The sequence below is a fragment of the Macaca thibetana genome, chromosome X (genome assembly GCF_024542745.1).
Source record: "Macaca thibetana thibetana isolate TM-01 chromosome X, ASM2454274v1, whole genome shotgun sequence".
Taxonomy (NCBI): Eukaryota; Metazoa; Chordata; class Mammalia; order Primates; family Cercopithecidae; genus Macaca; species Macaca thibetana.
Genome location: NC_065598.1, coordinates 134,586,587 through 134,605,725, shown reverse-complemented (window position 1 = coordinate 134,605,725; position 19,139 = coordinate 134,586,587). Strand labels below are relative to the sequence as shown.

General features: G+C 36.9%; 1 protein-coding gene across 13 annotated transcripts in view; it reads left to right on the top strand.

Annotated features, from left to right (window-relative positions):
• MCF2 (MCF.2 cell line derived transforming sequence) overlaps positions 1–18,660 on the top strand; it is a 117,350-nt gene extending 98,690 nt beyond the window's left edge. For 6 of the 13 annotated variants that reach the window (XM_050777406.1, XM_050777407.1, XM_050777408.1 and 3 more), the window contains 10 exons: positions 279–371; positions 4,634–4,726; positions 5,546–5,671; positions 6,699–6,920; positions 11,223–11,315; positions 12,685–12,763; positions 13,346–13,418; positions 14,666–14,817; positions 16,016–16,128; positions 17,921–18,660. In XM_050777406.1, the coding sequence (XP_050633363.1) occupies positions 279–371; positions 4,634–4,726; positions 5,546–5,671; positions 6,699–6,920; positions 11,223–11,315; positions 12,685–12,763; positions 13,346–13,418; positions 14,666–14,817; positions 16,016–16,128; positions 17,921–17,953 (1,077 nt within the window). In that variant the 3' untranslated portion in view covers positions 17,954–18,660. The remainder of the gene's footprint in view (positions 1–278; positions 372–4,633; positions 4,727–5,545; positions 5,672–6,698; positions 6,921–11,222; positions 11,316–12,684; positions 12,764–13,345; positions 13,419–14,665; positions 14,818–16,015; positions 16,129–17,920) is intronic. The other 7 variants (XM_050777409.1, XM_050777416.1, XM_050777415.1 and 4 more) reach the window with 2 other exon arrangements.
• Positions 18,661–19,139: the final 479 nt, after the last annotated feature.

Below are 19,139 nucleotides of genomic sequence, written 5' to 3'. Positions count from 1 at the left end.
GTAGGTTTCTATAGTTCAGACAGAGAAGGCTCCATCTAAGCCTCAAGCTTGGCAAGTGGAAGTTCTGATATTACTTAGATAATTATGTGTCCTTCCACCAGATGCAATGGGCATGCTGTTCTTGGAACGTAAAGAAGGCTTTTGACCAGCTGCTAGTACAGTAGGCCCTTTAGGCCACATTTCCTAGGATGCTTGGTTACACTCTTGTTTAGCCTTTCTTGATGGCAAAAGTCATATTCACAAATTAGTAATACATTTGAATTTGTTTTTTATCACAGAAGGATGATTTTCAGATGTATGCAAAATATTGTCAGAATAAGCCCAGATCAGAAACAATTTGGAGGAAGTATTCAGAATGTGCATTTTTCCAGGTATAGTAATTATTCAAGTATTGGATATACTCTTTCTGGAAGATATTGGGATATTTATTAATCATAAATTCATTTTCTACTTTAAGTACATTACATATGCATATACGTATATAGGTTAAAGAGCAAATCCACCCTCCCCCCAACATACACAAACACATTTGTAACTTCCCAGAGGCAAACACTTTCAGCACTTTTAGCTACATCCTTTGGTATTTACCTCCATAGCTCCAAATGACATGCTTATCTTTCTCCTTTCTCCTATGGAAGATGAAGACTTAGCTCTCTTTCACAGCCTCCCACCCAACTACCACATATACAAATATACTTCCTTTCTTTCAAAATCTCCACTATAGTCATATCGTAATTTTGGTTAGATATACAGTGTTAAATTAAGATTATGTAATTTCTTTGCTCAGATGAATCATGTGGTATAATAGGGTTGCTTTTCCTTCCCTTCTGTTTGTCTTGCGATGGTCTTTTTACTCAGTTTTCTAGATACTTATCATTATTCTACCCCAGCCTCTCCCAGATGTGGGAGTTACAAAAATCTCTTCTTATTACATTTAAACACGTTCTATTTCCTCTGAATTTCATATTCTTAAAGAAATATCTCCTGGGATTTTCTGTCTTGCTTGTCTAGACTCACTAGGCCTGTTGCACAGCTGTCATCTGGGCATCTTGGTGAACATAATTTTTGGAATTCTCCTCACCTGTCGTCTGTTGCATAGGCTCTCCTCCTTCCTAGGTGCCATGTCTTTATCTTTCTTGTTTACCTCCCTTATTTAGTGGAACACATCCTCCAGTAGTTTTCCTGAGAAAGTGTACACAGTACATAGAAGTTTTTGAGAGTGTATGTGTCTGCAAATATCTTTATTCTACCCTAAGACTTCGTTACTAGTTTGGCTGTGTATAGAATTCTAGGTAAGAAATAATTATACTCAGAATTTTGAAGGTATTGCTTAATTGTCTTCTAGCTTCCAGTGTTGCTATTCAGAAATCTGATGCCATTTTAATTTTTGCTCCTTTGCAGGTGACTTAGTTTCTGTCCTCTGAAAGCTTATGAAAACTTATTTTATTTTCAGTGTTCAAATGTTGGCACTGTTTTTTATCCATTATGCTAGTCTTGGGGTGATAAATTTGAATTTGGAAACTCCTGTCCAAATTTACTTGGAGTTTTTCTTTGATTTCCTCCACCCAATTTTCTCCATTTTCTCTTTTTGGAATTTCTGTTGCACAGATATTAGATATCCTGGACTGGTCCTCTAATTATCTTATCTTTTCTATTTTCTATTCTTTGTCTTCTTACTCTAGTTCCTAGTCCTTCTATTGAGGTTTCCATTTCTGCCATTGTGTTTTTAATTTTGAAGAGCCCTCATCCTTTTTCTATTTTTTCAATGTTTCTTTTAATAGAATTATGTGCCGGGCGCGGTGGTTCAAGCCTGTAATCCCAGCACTTTGGGAGGCTGAGACGGGCGGATCACGAGGTCAGGAGATCGAGACCATCCTGGCCAACATGGTGAAACCCCGTCTCTACTAAAAAAAATACAAAAAATCTAGCCGGGCGAGGTGGCGGGCGCCTGTAGTCCCAGCTACTCGGGAGGCTGAGGCAGGAGAATGGCGTAAACCCGGGAGGCGGAGCTTGCAGTGAGCTGAGATCCGGCCACTGCGCTCCAGCCTGGGCGACAGAGCGAGACTCCGTCTCAAAAAAAAAAAAAAAAAAAAAAAAATTCTGATTTCATTTTATGAATTCAGTATCTTCACTCATCTATACAAAGATGATAATTGATTTTTCTTTTAAAAATTGTTTTCTTCTCCCTGCACAGCTTCTGTTGTCTTCATGTTGCTTTTTTTCTTTCTATTTCTCTTTGTTTGGTTCCTATTACCCATCTTTGATGCTCTCCTCAAATGTCTGGTGATACTTGTCTATCCACTTACATTAGGAGTGAAGACTAAAAATCTCATTGGAAGTTTCCAGGGCTTGTGTGGGTTTATTGACCATGATCCTCATTGTTGAGTTATTTGTCTCAAGCTATTTGCTTGAAGGGATTCCCCCATACCTGTATCTTTGGAGCATTTCTATTAGGCTGGTCAGAGTCCTTGAATTGCTACCTTGTGTATAATGATCTGGATGCTTGTGTTGTAGTAGCCAAGTTAGGAGAAAAGACTAAGGGTCACTTGTTTGAGATATAACATGGAGAGTGCTTGAATATTTTTCAATATGGTACTCTGCCCTAAGTTGAACTTTGTATCCTTTAGTCCACAGGCCCTGTGTTTTACTCTTTCTAGATAAACATCCATTTTTCTGCCAAAGGAAGGGAAGAGAAGGCACCCAGCTGTGCAAAGTAGTATGGTTATCTGAGAGTCTTATTGCTTTTATTTAGATTTTTCATGCCATTTATTTTCTTTTTGTAACAGCTGTATTGAGATATAATTAAAATGCCATCAGTTCACCCTTTTAAAGTATACAATTCAGTGGTTTTACTATATTCACAAGGTTGACAACCATCACCACAATCAATTTAATAATGTTTTTGATCACTAGAAAGAAACCAGTACCTTTTAGCAGCTACCATCCCTTTTTTCCCCAATCTCAGCAGCCCTAGGCAACCACTAATCTACTTGCTGTCTTCAATAGATTTACCTGTTCTGGAGATTTCATATAAATGGAATCATACAATATGTGGTCTTTTGTGTTTGACTTCTTTCTTTCATTTAGCATAATATTTTAGTGGTTCATCCATGCTGTAGCATGTATTAGTTTTTTATTCCTATTTGTGGTTGAATAATATTCCATTATATGGATATATAGCATTTTATTTATCCATTCATTGATTGATGCACATTTGGCTTGTTTCTACCTTTTGATTATTGTGAACAATGCTGCTAAGAATGCTTTTGTACAAGTTTTTTTGTAGACATGTGTTTTCATTCCTCCTGGCTATATACCTGGGAGTAAAAGTGCTGGGTCATATAGTAACTCTACATTTAACTTTTTTGAGAAACTGCTGGACTCTTTTCCAAAGTTACTGCACCATTTTACATTTCTGACAGCAGTGTATGAGGGTATTAATTGCTCCATATCCTCACCAACATTTGTTATTATCTAATTACTTCTTTAAAAGACTTTCAACAAGCATCCTTTCTTGAACCTCAACTTTACCTCCCACTTTCAGAGGTACTTGGTGTCTATAATCCATGAGACTTTGTGGAGGGCAGGGAGGAGATGTTTATAATGTAAATTGAGTTGCTCCTTGGCTTTTTCCTCCACCAACTTGAAATCCACTTTTCTCCAGTGTGCTCAGTTGTTGACCACTTCTAAGTTTGGTTTCCAGTTTCCAAATTTTGCTGAAGTTTTCCCCTTTCTCATCTTCTTCATAACTTTGTGATTTTGCCTAGTAAGATAACTTTTCCATCATTTTAGTTGGGTGTCATGAGTGAGGAGAGTTAAGTGCGTGTATCAAGTTGGTGCAAAAGTTACTGCAGTTTTTGCCACTGAAAGTAATGACAAAAACCGCAATCACTTTTGCACCAACCTAATAGCAGTCCTCCATCTTTAACTCTTGTTTGAATTAGATTGTATGTTGGATTTTACCCATATTCAGAGGAGAGCCATGGTTCTTATTCAGGCGTATTGTTTCCCCAATCCCTTCATGTTCTGTACTTTCTCTATGCACATTTCATCCTAAATACCTGCATCTTGCCCTGACTATGGACCCCTACAATGTTCCCAAAACTCAATGTCATGACCTTTATATTTATAGTGGCAATGGGCCAATTACTGGTTGAAGTATAGCACCAGTTGATGAGGGCTTTATTTGTGATATTAACAATTTTGTTCTCATATCCAGTCTGATTTATATTCAGCACAACCAATTTCTTTTCTGAGCCTTGGCTTATAGAGCTTGGTCTTTTGTGAATTTTCTTGAATATATTAAAGAATGTTTTAATCATGTTAATCAATAGTCATTCCCTGCTTTCACACCTTTTAAGCATTCCACATCAATATGAATTTATATTTGAACACTTTTAAATCTTTGAAATGTTGAAATTGTTTACCTCTCCAATCCTTGAAACAGTGTTTATGGTAGTTTTTCAGATATACTGTGTCTTGTAATTTCTGTACTATAACAGTGATTTTTCCAATAAATTTTCTTTGAGATGTAAGAAACATTGGGGCATTAGGTTTAATCAATGAACACTTGGCATTTTCACAGGGTGCATGTCTTAATTTAATTTTATTGATATTTATCTTTTAATGACAGGAATGTCAAAGAAAGTTAAAACACAGACTTAGACTGGATTCCTATTTACTCAAACCAGTGCAACGAATCACTAAATATCAGTTATTGTTGAAGGTAATTATATAAAGCATTTGTTTGTTTCTTTACTTTTTGAGTCAGATAGGGCAAAGCCATTAAAAAGGAAATAGTTTACTAGAAAGCACTAGAAATAGGTAAGCTCAATGACTGGGAAGGCTGGATTTAGCAGAATTTTGCAGTGTGCTCCATCAATTCACTGTGGCTACAAATGCCATAGACATAGATATCAGGCTGAGAATATCTGGAGTCTTAGCTATTTAATTTTTCATACAAGTTGTGTTGATTTCCGCACAATGTTTTACTGAAGAACTTTAAATATTTATAAGAAGAACTAAACAAACAAATATTTCTTATAGTTTTGAGGCTGTATTTCATAGGGGCCTTCCTAATGAAAAATGTAAATGGCACTCCCCTGGTATAATGCAAAAGGATTACTAGAATCTTGTGTTAAATATAAATACAATACGACTTGTTTTAAAATGAATTTTCATAATGTTCTATGCTATATGCGTTATGAGTGCATCATGGCTAAAACAAATTATTGTATGTAGAGGACAAAAGAACCCTACATGTAATGGCTTTAAAAACTGATCTCTGATGTGTCTTAATAGCTATTATACTTCAATTCCAGAAGCATTAAATGTCCTTTGTTTTATAATATTCAGTCACTATTCTACTTCCTCTATTTTGACAGTTATTAAAAATATTACTGCAGCAAAGAGCATGTAAAAGGAATTACTCCAAAATGTGACATTATATTTGGATTCCAGCTTGAAAGCATGTTAGCCAAAAACTTATTCATTTCAATCAGATATTAATATCTGCCTAATATTAATTCCTGATTTCTAATTACAGGAGCTATTAAAATATAGCAAAGACTGTGAAGGATCTGCTCTGTTAAAGGAGGCACTCGATGCAATGCTGGATTTACTGAAGTCAGTTAATGATTCTATGCATCAGATTGCAATAAATGGCTATATTGTAAGCACATTTTAATAATTGTTGGAATTTTAGAGGGTCAACATCTCAACGTCCCTTTTCCCCTCTTGGAACCAATTGAGAAATAACATATAAGAATCAGATAAAAAAAGGCCGGGCGCGGTGGCTCAAGCCTGTAATCCCAGCACTTTGGGAGGCCGAGACGGGTGGATCACGAGGTCAGGAGATCGAGACTATCCTGGCTAACACGGTGAAACCCCGTCTCTACTAAAAAATACAAAAAACTAGCCGGGCGAGGTGGCGGGCGCCTGTAGTCCCAGCTACTCGGGAGGCTGAGGCAGGAGAATGGCGTGAACCCGGGAGGCGGAGCTTGCAGTGAGCTGAGATCCGGCCACTGCACTCCAGCCTGGGCGACAGAGCGAGACTCCGTCTCAAAAAAAAAAAAAAAAAAAAAAAAAAAAAAAAAAAAAAAAAGAATCAGATAAATGGAGATCAAAATGTTGATATTACTACTGATAATGCTAAGTGGAGAATTGGCTTCAGATCAGCAGTCAAATGGATTTATGAGATCCCCCTTGTCCATAACGGTCTTCCCCCAATCCCAGACCTGGGAGATCCTGCTTAAGGAATGCTTGGGTCAGCTAAGAAAACGTATTGTTTCATAATTGCTGCTTGCCCCTATAGATAGGAATAGACAGGAAAGAAAAGAATCAAATCTTTAGCACTTGTGTCGCCTTTTAACAGGTTAGCTCCACCCAGTGGGAAAACTTGAACTGGTATATATCATGCACCAATCAGGACTGAAGAAGAGATGGGGAGACTTACCCTGGCTGAAATACCTCCAGATGATATGAAGCCAGAGAAAAGGAAGTTTCTTTTGTCCCCCACCCCCACAGTAATTTTGTACTTATGTGGTGCATGCCATGTTTTAACATACAAAGTTAAGTTTTTAAAAAACATAAATTATTCTTCAGGGTTTTAGTAGCTCAAGCTAAACACTAACATGTTGATGTCAGAGAGCTGAATGTAGCTTTGCTTTCTACTAATGGGTTTTGATTTTCCATTCTAGGGAAACTTAAATGAACTGGGCAAGATGATAATGCAAGGTGGATTCAGTGTTTGGATAGGACACAAGAAAGGTGCTACAAAAATGAAGGATTTGGCTAGATTCAAACCAATGCAGCGACATCTTTTCTTGTATGAAAAAGCCATTGTTTTTTGCAAAAGGCGTGTTGAAAGTGGAGAAGGCTCTGATAGATACCCATCATACAGTTTTAAACACTGTTGGAAAGTAAGACAATTTGTATCGGGTAATGTAGTATTGTTTCGTGTGTGTGTGTGTGTGTGTGTGTGTGTGTGTGTGTGTGTGTGTCTCCCAGTTTGCACATTTTTTTTGTTTGTTTCAAATAGTACATTTTATACTGTAGCTGCACATCTTTGTTGTTTTTTTTTTAAAATCTTAAGTCTTATGTAGAGGTCAGATGAATCATAACTTCTCTGCTTGAAGTGAAGGTGAGGGAATTCATAGCTTTGATTCCTGCCTTTCTTCTCACTACAATATTAGGTATTCCCCAAGGGGGCCCCCTAGCATCCCGAAGAGCATGGCTTGAGATTATAAGGAGCGTCCCGGCCTCCTCAGAAGCACTCTCTTTCCAGTGGCACTGGGTGAAGTTCTTGGTCTTATTAGAAAGGAGCCTTATGCTGCAGGAAAGACAGGGAGGAAAGAGTTGCCTCCTTTTCCTCAATGCAATTTAAAAATGGATAACTTTTGTATTTAGCATGTCCCCACCTTCCTTTCCATGTTCCTCCTCCATTCCCTAACTCCACCCTTCCTGGGTGTTCAAAGCCACCTATAGCTGAATCCTTTCCATATCTATCCTGTTCCATCTTTCAAAATTACTTTATTCTCTCCTATAAACTAAAATCCCCATTTTTTTCCTAACATTAGTTTGTTATGAAAATGAGAACAGTTTTGTTTGGGGAAGTTATTGACAACCCAATGATACTTAACAGCTGGTTTCTCCATTAGAGAAGAGGAACCTCCAATTCACATGATACCCATAATTGACAAATTTGAAGTTTTTTTACATCTAATGAATTTCATCTTTTGAATTTTAAATTCTAAAACCAATATAACATTTGTCACAGAAAATTTCAAACATAGAGAAAATGATTGTCCTTAATTCACCAACCACTATCACATTAGTCACTTTTCATGAGCATGTTCTTTCATGGTTCTCATCACCAGTATATTTGACAATTGATAAAATTTTCAGCAGCAGTTATAAAGTGGACAGGCAATATGTTTTGAGACAGGCATGAGGTGTTTGTATTAGGAGACTACCTATAAGCAGGCCTTGCTTTTGATTCTTCCCATAGGATCAGCAGCCCCTAGTTGTTTCTAACAAGGTTCCTGCCCAGGGTCAGGTCAAAAAGAAGTAGTTCTTCCTATCATCTATTTTCCCTGCTTCACTCTGAACCCACAGCAGCTTCTTTAAAACTCTTGTTTTCATCCAGTTGCTCCTTTGATTTTAGCAGTCCACCTCTAAGCCCCCAAATCTCAAAGGGCCTTCTAAGTCATTAACAAACATTGATTGAGAACCAAAAACTTGTAATCTATGTCACAGAGGGCTCAAATCTCTTGCTGTCTATATACCTATTCCTTGGGAAGGTACTTTACCTTCATAGGCATATTTGACCCAAATCCATTTGATGTACATTTTATTGTGAGGTGACCTAATTTCTACCTAATACAGTATTTCTATTTCATATTAAGTTTCTATTTAACCTTTAATTTGTTACAATGATGGACATGCCAACAAAAGGTTTCTTGAGTACATTAAAGTAAGGGGGATATTAGGTGATTAAGTCATGAGAACTGAAACTGCAGTTAAGTACCATGGAAACAGAGAAGGTGGGATAGATGCAAGAAACATTTCAATAGAAAGTAGACAGATGGGCTTGATGACTTACTAGCTACAAAAATTAAATAATACCTGACATTGAAGGAAGAAAATCTTTCTGATTCTTCTTTGGTTCCCCAGTAATGCCGAATATCCTTAATAAAAAACATTAGCCAGTGATGCCTACAAGGCTTTAGACCAGGATTCCTGGGAAAATGGTGATACCACTGAAAATTAGGATATTTCTTAGGGTTCACTATGCTCACTTCTGCTTGCCTGCTTATCATGAGATTCCAGCATTAAGTAATTGCTAGCATTCCTAGTCAATGTGTTGTTTAACAATTTGGGTTATTGTTTTCAAAGTCTTACCCTTTTTAGAGAGGATCATAACCTTCTCTCTCACTTTTTTGTAACTTTTGTTTTAGATTCAGGGGGTACATCTGCAGGTTTGTTACCTGGCTGTATTGCATGATGTTGAGGTTTGGGGTACAAATATCCCGTCACCCAGGTACTGAGCATTGTCCCCAAGAGTTAGTTTTCCAACCCTTGTCCCTCCCCCTCCATCCCTCCTCTGGTAGTCCCCAGTGTCTGTTGTTGCCTTTGTCTATGTCTCTCACTTTAAATGAACTCTTGTTTTGACTGCACCATACAAACCTGGAACCCCATGGCCTGACCATGTACTTTCTAATGATTTATATGTTATATTTTAAGTTGGCCACTTATATACAAGGAAAGGCCCTATCTAAAGTCAAAGTTCACCAGATGGGGAGATTCAAGTCCTTCAGATTCCTTAGTTCATGTGTTTATTATCATTGATTTTTAAAAATTTAACAAACCTGCACATAGTCCTTACTATGTGCAATACATAATGGTTAGATTTCCAGGGCAACTCAGAAAAGTTCACTTAATCGATAATGATGTACTAGATGTTTGCAATAAAAAATAACAAAAAAATTGCAATTTAAATAGGGGAAGGAGTAGAAAGCAAATTCATACTTTATTTTTTTTATTTTTTTATTTTTTGAGATGGAGTCTAGCTCTGTCGCCCAGGCTGGAGTGCAGTGGCCGGATCTCAGCTCACTGCAAGCTCCGCCTCCCGGGTTTACGCCATTCTCCTGCCTCAGCCTCCCGAGTAGCTGGGACTACAGGCGCCCGCCACCTCGCCCGGCTTGTTTTTTGTATTTTTTAGTAGAGACGGGGTTTCACCGTGTTAGCCAGGATGGTCTCGATCTCCTGACCTCGTGATCCGCCCGTCTCGGCCTCCCAAAGTGCTGGGATTACAGGCTTCAGCCACCGTGCCCGGCCTATTCAAATTCATACTTTAAAAAGCTCATTATAGAATCTAAGCATTTACTCCATGCTATTTAGTCCTTATATCAACCCTATGAAATAGATTTTCTTTCCATTTTATAGTTGAGGAAACTGAAGTTTAGAAAAGTTAAGCAACTTGCACCAAGACATATAGCTAGCAAGTGAATAGTAGAGATGTATTCCAATCCAGACCTCTCTAACTTCAAAGCCTGTGTGCCTTCCGGCTTATCATGTTATTAAGATAAAACCATGTAATGAAACAAAATTAATTTTTAAAAATATTGAATATGAGATCACTATTCATCTTAAATTGTGGTATTTGAGCGGAAGTAGGTTAGTTGGAATGGTGGAGTGAGAATATAAAGATAGTTTGGGACACTGTGAAAATAACTTCTTACTTACATTCAGGGTGGATGTCACGGGTTCTTTCATTAATATGTTAAGTTACATTTCTAAGCATAAGTACTTTTCTTCTCCTTGGTATGGCAATCTCCCTGGCACTACCTTTAATGCTTATCAGCTCTAACTAGGGCCATTTGGGGAGCTCATAACTAGAACAGAGAGTGAGATACTCCTTTAGATAATTACGTATGAACTGAAAGAAAAGAGGAAGGCAGAAAGGACTAAAAGAATGTTTGTGCAAAGGAATGAGATTGCCCAAAATGCAATTAGCCAAGCTGTTAGCAGAAAACGATGAAAGAAAATGGAAGAGTTTATGACTTGCACGATCACGTTGAGGAAAAGAAAAAACTGTGGTAAGGAAGAGATATTGTGTACAGAAGTTTCACTGGGTACAAAAAGACAACAATGTCCCATGACATATTATTTGTTTTTTTTTAGAAAGGCCAAGAGATTGGTGGAAAATAGAGAGATCCTTGTGTACCTGGCTGGTTCTCTCCTGTCCCATAAATTAAATGTTTGTAACTTGTAAGACTTCTATCAAAATAAATTAAAATTTGTAAGATTAAATGATCTGTCAAATGATTATTCTAAATAACCATTTAAATTAATTTTCAGTGGCTTTTATTTATTGATGTTTAATTACTTCTGTGTTTGACCTAATAATTTGTTTTAATAGTGTACTATTAATTTATAACATAATTAGATCTTAGATGGGCTACTTGGATGTTCAGATTTATAACATTTGTGTCAACCACTGAAATGAAGCATGCAATCTGAACTACAAAGTGCATAGTTCAATGAAAACATTTAAATACTCTCATCTATTATTGTAATTATCATTTCATATTCATTTAATATAACATGTATTTTTCTGCCCAAGAGAAATTCTGTTTCATTTAGAATATGATAGGGTAGATTTAATGTAATTTCATATTCGAAATAAAATGCTCATGAAAATTTTGACTTATTTATTATAGATGGATGAAGTTGGATTCACTGAATATGTAAAAGGTGATAACCGCAAGTTTGAAATCTGGTATGGTGAAAAGGAAGAAGTTTATATTGTCCAGGTTGGTCATTTTAAAATTCTTCTAGAAACCAAAACTTGCATTGAAATACAAAAGCCCAAATTTATAAACAAAAATAATTTTGGTCACATTTCACAATTTCCACTCCTTTCATGTAGGTCAGTTAAATATCATTTGAATATTCTTTGTGATGTATTTAAATGTTTTCTAGTAGCTACATTGAGATATGCCTGTGGTGTTCTCTAGGGCTTCAAGTTTTCACAACTACATAGGAGACTTATCAACTAGAGCTGACAGCTTGGCAGGTACTTCTCTGTCCCCATCTAGTTTCCAAGTTATGGAATTGTAATATTTCTGAGTTCCTCTTGTGCTAAGCGTTCTAGGGGTACCTGATTATGAGACATGGGAATGTGACAGTTCAGACTTGCTTTCTACTTCTAAAGAACATGGTTAAAGCCCTGGCCAGTTGTATAGGGTCCAATGTGTTTCAGGGAAGGGAAGAGGAATCAGAACATTTCAAGAGGATGTTGTCATTGCAATAAATATTTGTATCATGACTTGTCAATGTGCTGTTATCTGTTAAAAATGCTCAGTGTGTTTTGTTTGTTGTAATTCTTTACTAGTTGACTACAATCTATGAAAATACGTTTTCTTGGTTTGTTTAAGATATAATATTTGGTATCATTTAACAAATATCTTGTAAGTAATGGGAGGATATTTAAGGAGCCTTTCATGTTACCATCAGTCACCAAGGTTATTCTGCAATAGATGGCCTTTTCGGAAATAATAGAACTTGTTTTATTTTACTAAAATTAAACATCAAAGCATTATATTTTAAAAATAATCCTCCTGTAAAGACAAAATAAGTGAAATTATATTTCACATTTTCATCCAAGCATTATTATACCATAATTTAAGGGCAATTTCAAAATGGATTTTTTTTGAGACAGTGTCTCACCCTGTTGCTCAGGCTGGAGTGCAGTGGTGTGATCTCAGCTCACTTCAACCTCTGCCTCCCAGGCTCAAGCGATTCTCCCACCTTGCCCTCCCAAGTAGCTGGGACTACAGGCACGTGCCAGCACACCTGGCTAATTATTATTATTTTTTGTAGAGATGGGGTTTCCCTATGTTGCCCAGGCTGGTCTTAAACTCCTGGGCTCAAGAGATCTGCCCACCTTGGCCTCCCAAAGTCCTGGGATTACAGCAAAAATGGTTCTGATTGTATTATCTCATCTAATCTGATAGTGAATTATTTGCTTCATAAAAATTTTAACAATCAGATGGTTAAGATTTGAGTATGGTGTTATAGGGAGTCGATAATATTTTATGTACACAATTACATTTGTTTTATTATAGTACATCCTTTTTGAAAGGAAATGTGTACCACCTCCCTTTGTTTTTCAATCTTCAGGCTCCTAATGTAGATGTGAAGATGACATGGCTAAAAGAAATAAGAAATATTTTGTTGAAGCAGCAGGAACTTTTGACAGGTAAATTCAAGCATGCATTCTTCAGAACATGAGGTATAGTAACAGCTTATTGACTCAGATTTTTAAATTATTTTTCCCGAGAATGGGGCTGATATTTACTTTACACTATTACAATGAGAAGATTTGTTAATTTAATTAGTAGGAGATCGAGATTCAGAGGGTTGTTTAAACTATTTTGAAGGTGAACTTTACACTAGAAAATGAACCCTTGTGCTTAAGAAGCAGTTGAGAAGCAACACAGTGAACTGATTGTGGTAATTCCCAGTCCTTTCCATGAGATGATTCTGCTTAGTATCTCGAGTAATCATTGCTCAGTAATGTTGGAATGGGAGCCAGTTCTACTGCTAAAGTTGAACTTCTTGAATAAAATATTATATGATTCAGACCTTTCCAGATTCAAACTTGAGACCGGCCTTCCCTCTGATTATTTCAAGTCTGTGAAGGTTAAGTCTAATGGCAAGGATGCGTGTGTGTGTGTGTGTGTGTGTGTGTGTGAGAGAGAGAGAGAGAGAAAGTAATTGGCCTTCAAGGAAGTAAGAAGTATGACTTCTGAATGATAATACGCTTTGTTTTATTTCTCAGTTAAAAAAAGAAAGCAACAGGATCAATTAACAGAACAGGATAAGATTCAGATTTCTCTTCAGCAGAATGATGAGTAAGTGATTATTCTTTAAGAAATATCACTCCTGCAATCTTTTGTATTCTGTATGTAACATGAAACAATGTAATTAAAGTATCTCAGACAAGAACCATCCACCAATTTAGCAATAACTCATCAAATTCCATAAACACATCATTTTCTCAGGTCCGGCCTTATATTGGAGGCTGATAGTTCTTAATAGTTATCCCTTGGGTTGATTTTTAAACATGATTGAAAATGCTTTATTTTTAATATATCATTGGAAGAATTACATGTAGGCTGACAGGAAAGGAGGCTGCGCTCATAAGCCTTTTTTTTCCCAAAGTATTTTTGGTCATCTTTGATCTGATTGGAAAAAGAGAGTTGTAAGAATATGGGAACAGAGCAAATGAAGGACTGGTTCACAGTTTTACAGTCTCTTGATGGAGACCTCTTGCTGGTGATTTGGCCTCTCTCTACATAGACAGAAGGTATGGATCCTGGGAGGGAACTGAGCCTGGACACAACCAGGAGTTGTTAAGGAAGCTGGCAGTCTTATGTAACAGCACACTGGTATGGGTTTAGAGATGGAGTCATCGTATTCTGACTCTAGAAATTCCAAAAGGTGGAGTTTTCACTGAACGTTTGCATCTATGCAGAAAGAATTCTCTCACTGATTCTGAAGGCCTGGCACAGAGATTCACCATGCAGCATCTGCATGCTCTGGGGATCATTGAATGACTTATTAGAAATACTGTTTTTTCCTTCACTGCATGTCATCTTTCCGAGGTAGCTAAAATCAGATGAAACATGTGATGGTTCACGTGGAGATTTAGGAGAACCATTTAAAAGTTACAGAGAAAGTCTTTATCTTTCAGAGTTCAAAAAACTCAATCTTTTTTTGTACGTTATAGGAGTAACATCTTTAGGTTTTATGCAGTGATTGACTTAATAGTAGCTGGTACATACTCAACAATATGAATCAGTTGAAGGTTTCATTTTCATTTATATACAACTTACCTGATTCATCAATGTTATAAGTCCACAGAGCAATGGGGATTGTATACAATACACCTACTTTGGGTCTAGAAGGGAGCAGTTTTTCTCCTTACATGATGGAGAACCTGCCGGCTTGGATCTGAGATGTAAGCTTTTGTATATTATAACCTATTGTCACGCAGATTTAAATAGGGAGTATTGGCTGTTTGGATGGATTCTCAGCATGTTCTTAACACTTGATGTCAGTGGAAGAAATACCACTTTAAATTTCTTTTTACTTTTAGACTGTACAAAAGCTTACTTAGTTTTATACATCACTATTCCAGAAAGCAACAGGGAGCTTTTATAAGTACTGAGGAAACTGAATCGGAACACACCAGCACTGTGGTGGAGGTCTGTGGGGCAATTGCATCAGTTCAGGCAGAAGCAAATACAGGTATGTGTCATGGTCATCCTAAGACAAGATTCATGAGTGTGCAAATTTTTACCTTTCATTGTTAATTTGGAAATCTACCCACTTGATATTTTTGTATAAACAAAATACAGTTAACCCATTTTTATAAGACTCTCATGTCTTGCATATGCAAGACACTCTGATGGGCACTAGAGAGTATTGGTTGTCAAGGTGTGGTCCCTGGGCCAGTAGCATCAGCATCACCTGAAAACTTTTACAGAAGACAAATTCTCTTGCTCTATTCAGACCTTCTGGATCAGAAACTCTGGGAGCAAGGCCTAGCCACTTGAGTTTCAACAGGCGCTCTCTCTGTGATTCTGATGCGTGTTCAAGTTTGGGAACCCCTGCTATAAAGGATAATAGTGATGAATAAAACATATATACTGGCTTCAAGGAATGCGCATTTCACTTACCCTTGGTTTAATGAATAGAGAAGAGTCATTAACAGCTGGAATATTTATTCTTCCTCTGTGAATGGTTTTATTTGAAGTGATTTTGAATACTTTATTTAATTCAACAAATATTGACATAACACGATCTGCATTCCAGGAGTTATACAAAGTGCTAGGCATATAGTCTAATTAGGATACACTCAGCTGCCATACTCATGAAGCTAGGAGAATAGAAAGATAGTTAAGCAATTAAAAGTAAATTTGGTGAGTGTTACAGCAGGGAAGTACAAAGTGCTGTAGAAGCATACAGGAGGATCACCTAAGCAACTCTAGGATCAATAGCATAGACTTCTTTGGAGAAATGCCTAACAGTGTGCCTGATACTCAACACTTTAATATGACGATCCTTAATATGGAAGATTTCTCTACTGGTTGAGGAGAAAAAGGTAATGATAGTGTTGTTGAGTTTCCAGTTATCCAATTAAAGGTCACTTCCCTCAGGTCATCTATGTTGTGGCCCCCAAAGAAGTAAGGAGAGACCAAAGTACTAATACCTTCATTTGGCAGGTGAGGAAACCAAGTTAGAAAAAAGTGACAATGACTTTTCCAAGATTGCATGAATAGTTTAATGTGGCCAGGATGAGATCTGTTAATTTGCTGCTTACATTAGATTGATTAATCCATTTTTTAAAATTCAACTTTTTAAAGCATTATAGCTAGTTTTATTTCTCACCTTGTGGTAAATTAGCACCATCAAGTAACTGCCACATTCCACACTTTTCTTATAGTTTGGACTGAGGCGTCACAATCTGCAGAAATCTCTGAAGAACCTGAGGAATGGTCAAGCAACTATTTCTACCCTACTTATGATGAAAATGAAGAAGAAAATAGGCCCCTCATGGTTAGTAATAATATATTAAATTAAAATTATTGAGGCAGTTTTACTAATGAAACATAGGTGGAGCACATAGGGGCAATCTTTTGTCAGCATCCTTGAGGCCATTAGGAGTGTGCCATTGCCAAAATAGTTGAAATAAATCTTATTATGAACATCAGGAAGCACTTCTCTCTTTGAGTAGAACCTGTTTGACCTATACATAGAACTTCTACTGAAGTTGATGAAATAGTCAATCTTTCCAAATCTCTATACATTGCCCAGTTTTATCTTTAGTAGAGCTTCACCACTGTGTTTTCCATCCAGACATGTGAAATAAAATCAGAGAACAAAGGAACTTCAAATATACTTTAAAAACCAGTTTGGATTCCAGATTAGAAAATAAATGAAATTAGCATTATACGTTAAAAACTATTTAATAACATCTTGGGATATATTTTAGTGTGTTCTCAAAAATGTACAAATGATATAAAATCTCAGCATATTAGAACAAGGGAGCACCCTGTAAAATTAAAGGAGGTTGCTTTAGGGTCAAAGTGTTTATAGAAGGAATAGTTTGCAAGTTGGTAGGATACTAGTGGGTTATTAAAGAGGAGGTAGGACTGTTTGGGGGTAAATCCCTACTTTTCTAAAGTCACCAGCTTGGAGGGTAGGAGTGATGCTTGGAGGTAGAGTGCTCCTTGGTGCCCTTCAGAGGAATCAATTACATATGGCAGTTCTACTGTTAGTGTAAGAGGGTAAACCTCGTCTCTACTAAAAATACAAAATTAGGCGGCTGTGGTGGCGCATGCCTGTAGTCCCAGCTATTCAAGAGACTGAGCCAGGAGAATCACTTGAACCCAGGAGGTGCAGGTTGCAGTGAGCTGAGATCGCGCCATTGCACTCCAGCCTGGGCAAAAAGAGTGAAACTCTGTCTCAAAAAAAAAAGAGGGTAATGGCATGGATAATCACAAAGCTGTATAGCATTGACTCTGAAATGCGGTCTTTAAAAAAGTAGATATTGTTTCTCCTAATAATACGATGACCATAATACATATTTGTCTGATAGTTTACAGTTTGCCAAATGATTTCTCAATTAATATTCATAGTATTAGTATGAAAAAGAGCAGGCATTATTACCTTCAATTTACAGAGGAGGAAACTGAGGCTTAGAGCTGAGACGGTATTTGTCCAGAGTTAATTGTCTATACCTGCAGTTCTCAAACTTTTTAATGAAGGAAGCCTTTACATCCTTAAAACTTGAGAACCCCAAAGAAATGAAAAAGGCAAATAGTGTCTTAATGTATGTTGACCTTGCAGACCCCTTGAAAGGGTCTCAGGAACCCACAACAGTCTGTCTCCCACACTTTGGGAATCTCAGGCTTAGACTAATAATAAAAAGAAGTTTAATTTCTTTCATTATTGTTGGCAGAGTATGGAATGTATAGAAGTAGTTTTTAAATGCGAGCAAAAAGTCAGAGGAAACCGGTTTGTGTTTAACCGTTTGCTGTAGATGATCTATGAAGGCATTGTAAAGAACTCAGCTTTCAGCATTTTTTTTCTAGCTATGGTATCATAAGATAAAGTAAATACGCAAAATTGAAGAATGCTTTAATCACAGAGGATGGGAATGTAGAAAAACCTATTAGTTTCTCTCTCTTTGTCCAATAATTCCTAAGGAAAACATACAAAAGCGCAACACAATGTATTCCATATACCCTTCTTCCCTGCCAAAAAAAGAAGCTGGAATGGCCTGCTCTTTTGGCCTCACTTGATCAAGTTGTAAACTGAGCAATAATGGGTGCTGCTTCCCTTGTAGAGACCCATGTCGGAAATGGCTCTCCTATATTGATGAAGCTACTATGTCAAATGGCAAGTAGCTCTTTCCTGCCTGCTTCTCAGCTCATTTGGAAAAATACTGCGCAAAAGACATTCAGCTCAAATGATGCAGATGTTGTTTTCAGGTTAATGGACACACCAAGAAACCACAGCACATACTTCTTTTCTTTCATTTAATAAGGCTTTTAATTATGGTACGCTGTCTTTTAAAAATCATGTATCTAATGTGTCAGATATTGTGCTTGAAAGATTCTCATCTCAGAATACTTTTGGACTTGAAAATTATTTCTTCTCTACTTTGTAACCAAATGCAATCGGTGTGCCTTGGATTATTTAGTTTATTAATGAATTAAGTTAAAATTACGGCTGCAAAATGGGTAAGGTCAAGTAAAGCACAACATTATGATTTAATATGCTTTTGTTGAAACCACAGCTTTTGTGCCCATTATTTTAACCTGTGTAAAACAATACAAAGCCCAGAAATTCTTTTTGGGGCATGAGTAAATTTTGTTCAGGGCTACTGTCTGTATGTGCCCAGATAAAATTTTCATAAGAGTAGTTTACAAAAGCCCTATTTAAAAATTATTATTTTCACACTTGTTTTTTTCTGGATTTCTGCTTATAATTAACGTAACTTAAATTAGTTGTGCTCTGCTATTTTCCCTATATTTCATGTTGTAATTCTTTTTTTTCAAATAAAAATTGATTCTTCAGATTAAATAAACTTATTCTGCCTTTTTTTGTCCCCCATCACATACTGCTTCACGTCCATCTGTTCCTGCAAAGCTTCTGCAGCTACCACATTTACCAGTGAAGTAAAGAGTAAATTCTTCATGTCGCAGAGCAGGCAGTTATGCAAGTGGTTTTGCAATCAAGTTTGTACCATAATTTTTAAAAACAACTTTACAGTCTCCAGGCAAATATAGAGCCTAGCAGACTGCAGGAAGAGAGGCTCAGAAGACATCCTGATTAGACATGGAGATGTCATTCAGCTTCTCCATGGGGATGCTGAGGGTCAATGGTAGGTGTGTTTGCAAAGCCTGTGATGATCTCCAGCTGGGGCACATAGATAGCTAATCAAATGTTCTGCTTTATCTGTATCTTTGTTATACAGTCTCTAAAAGCAGAAATATCACAGCAATGGCTTTCATTTTCATTGCTTCAGCACTGCCTATAAAGCTCACTGAAAGGAACATTAA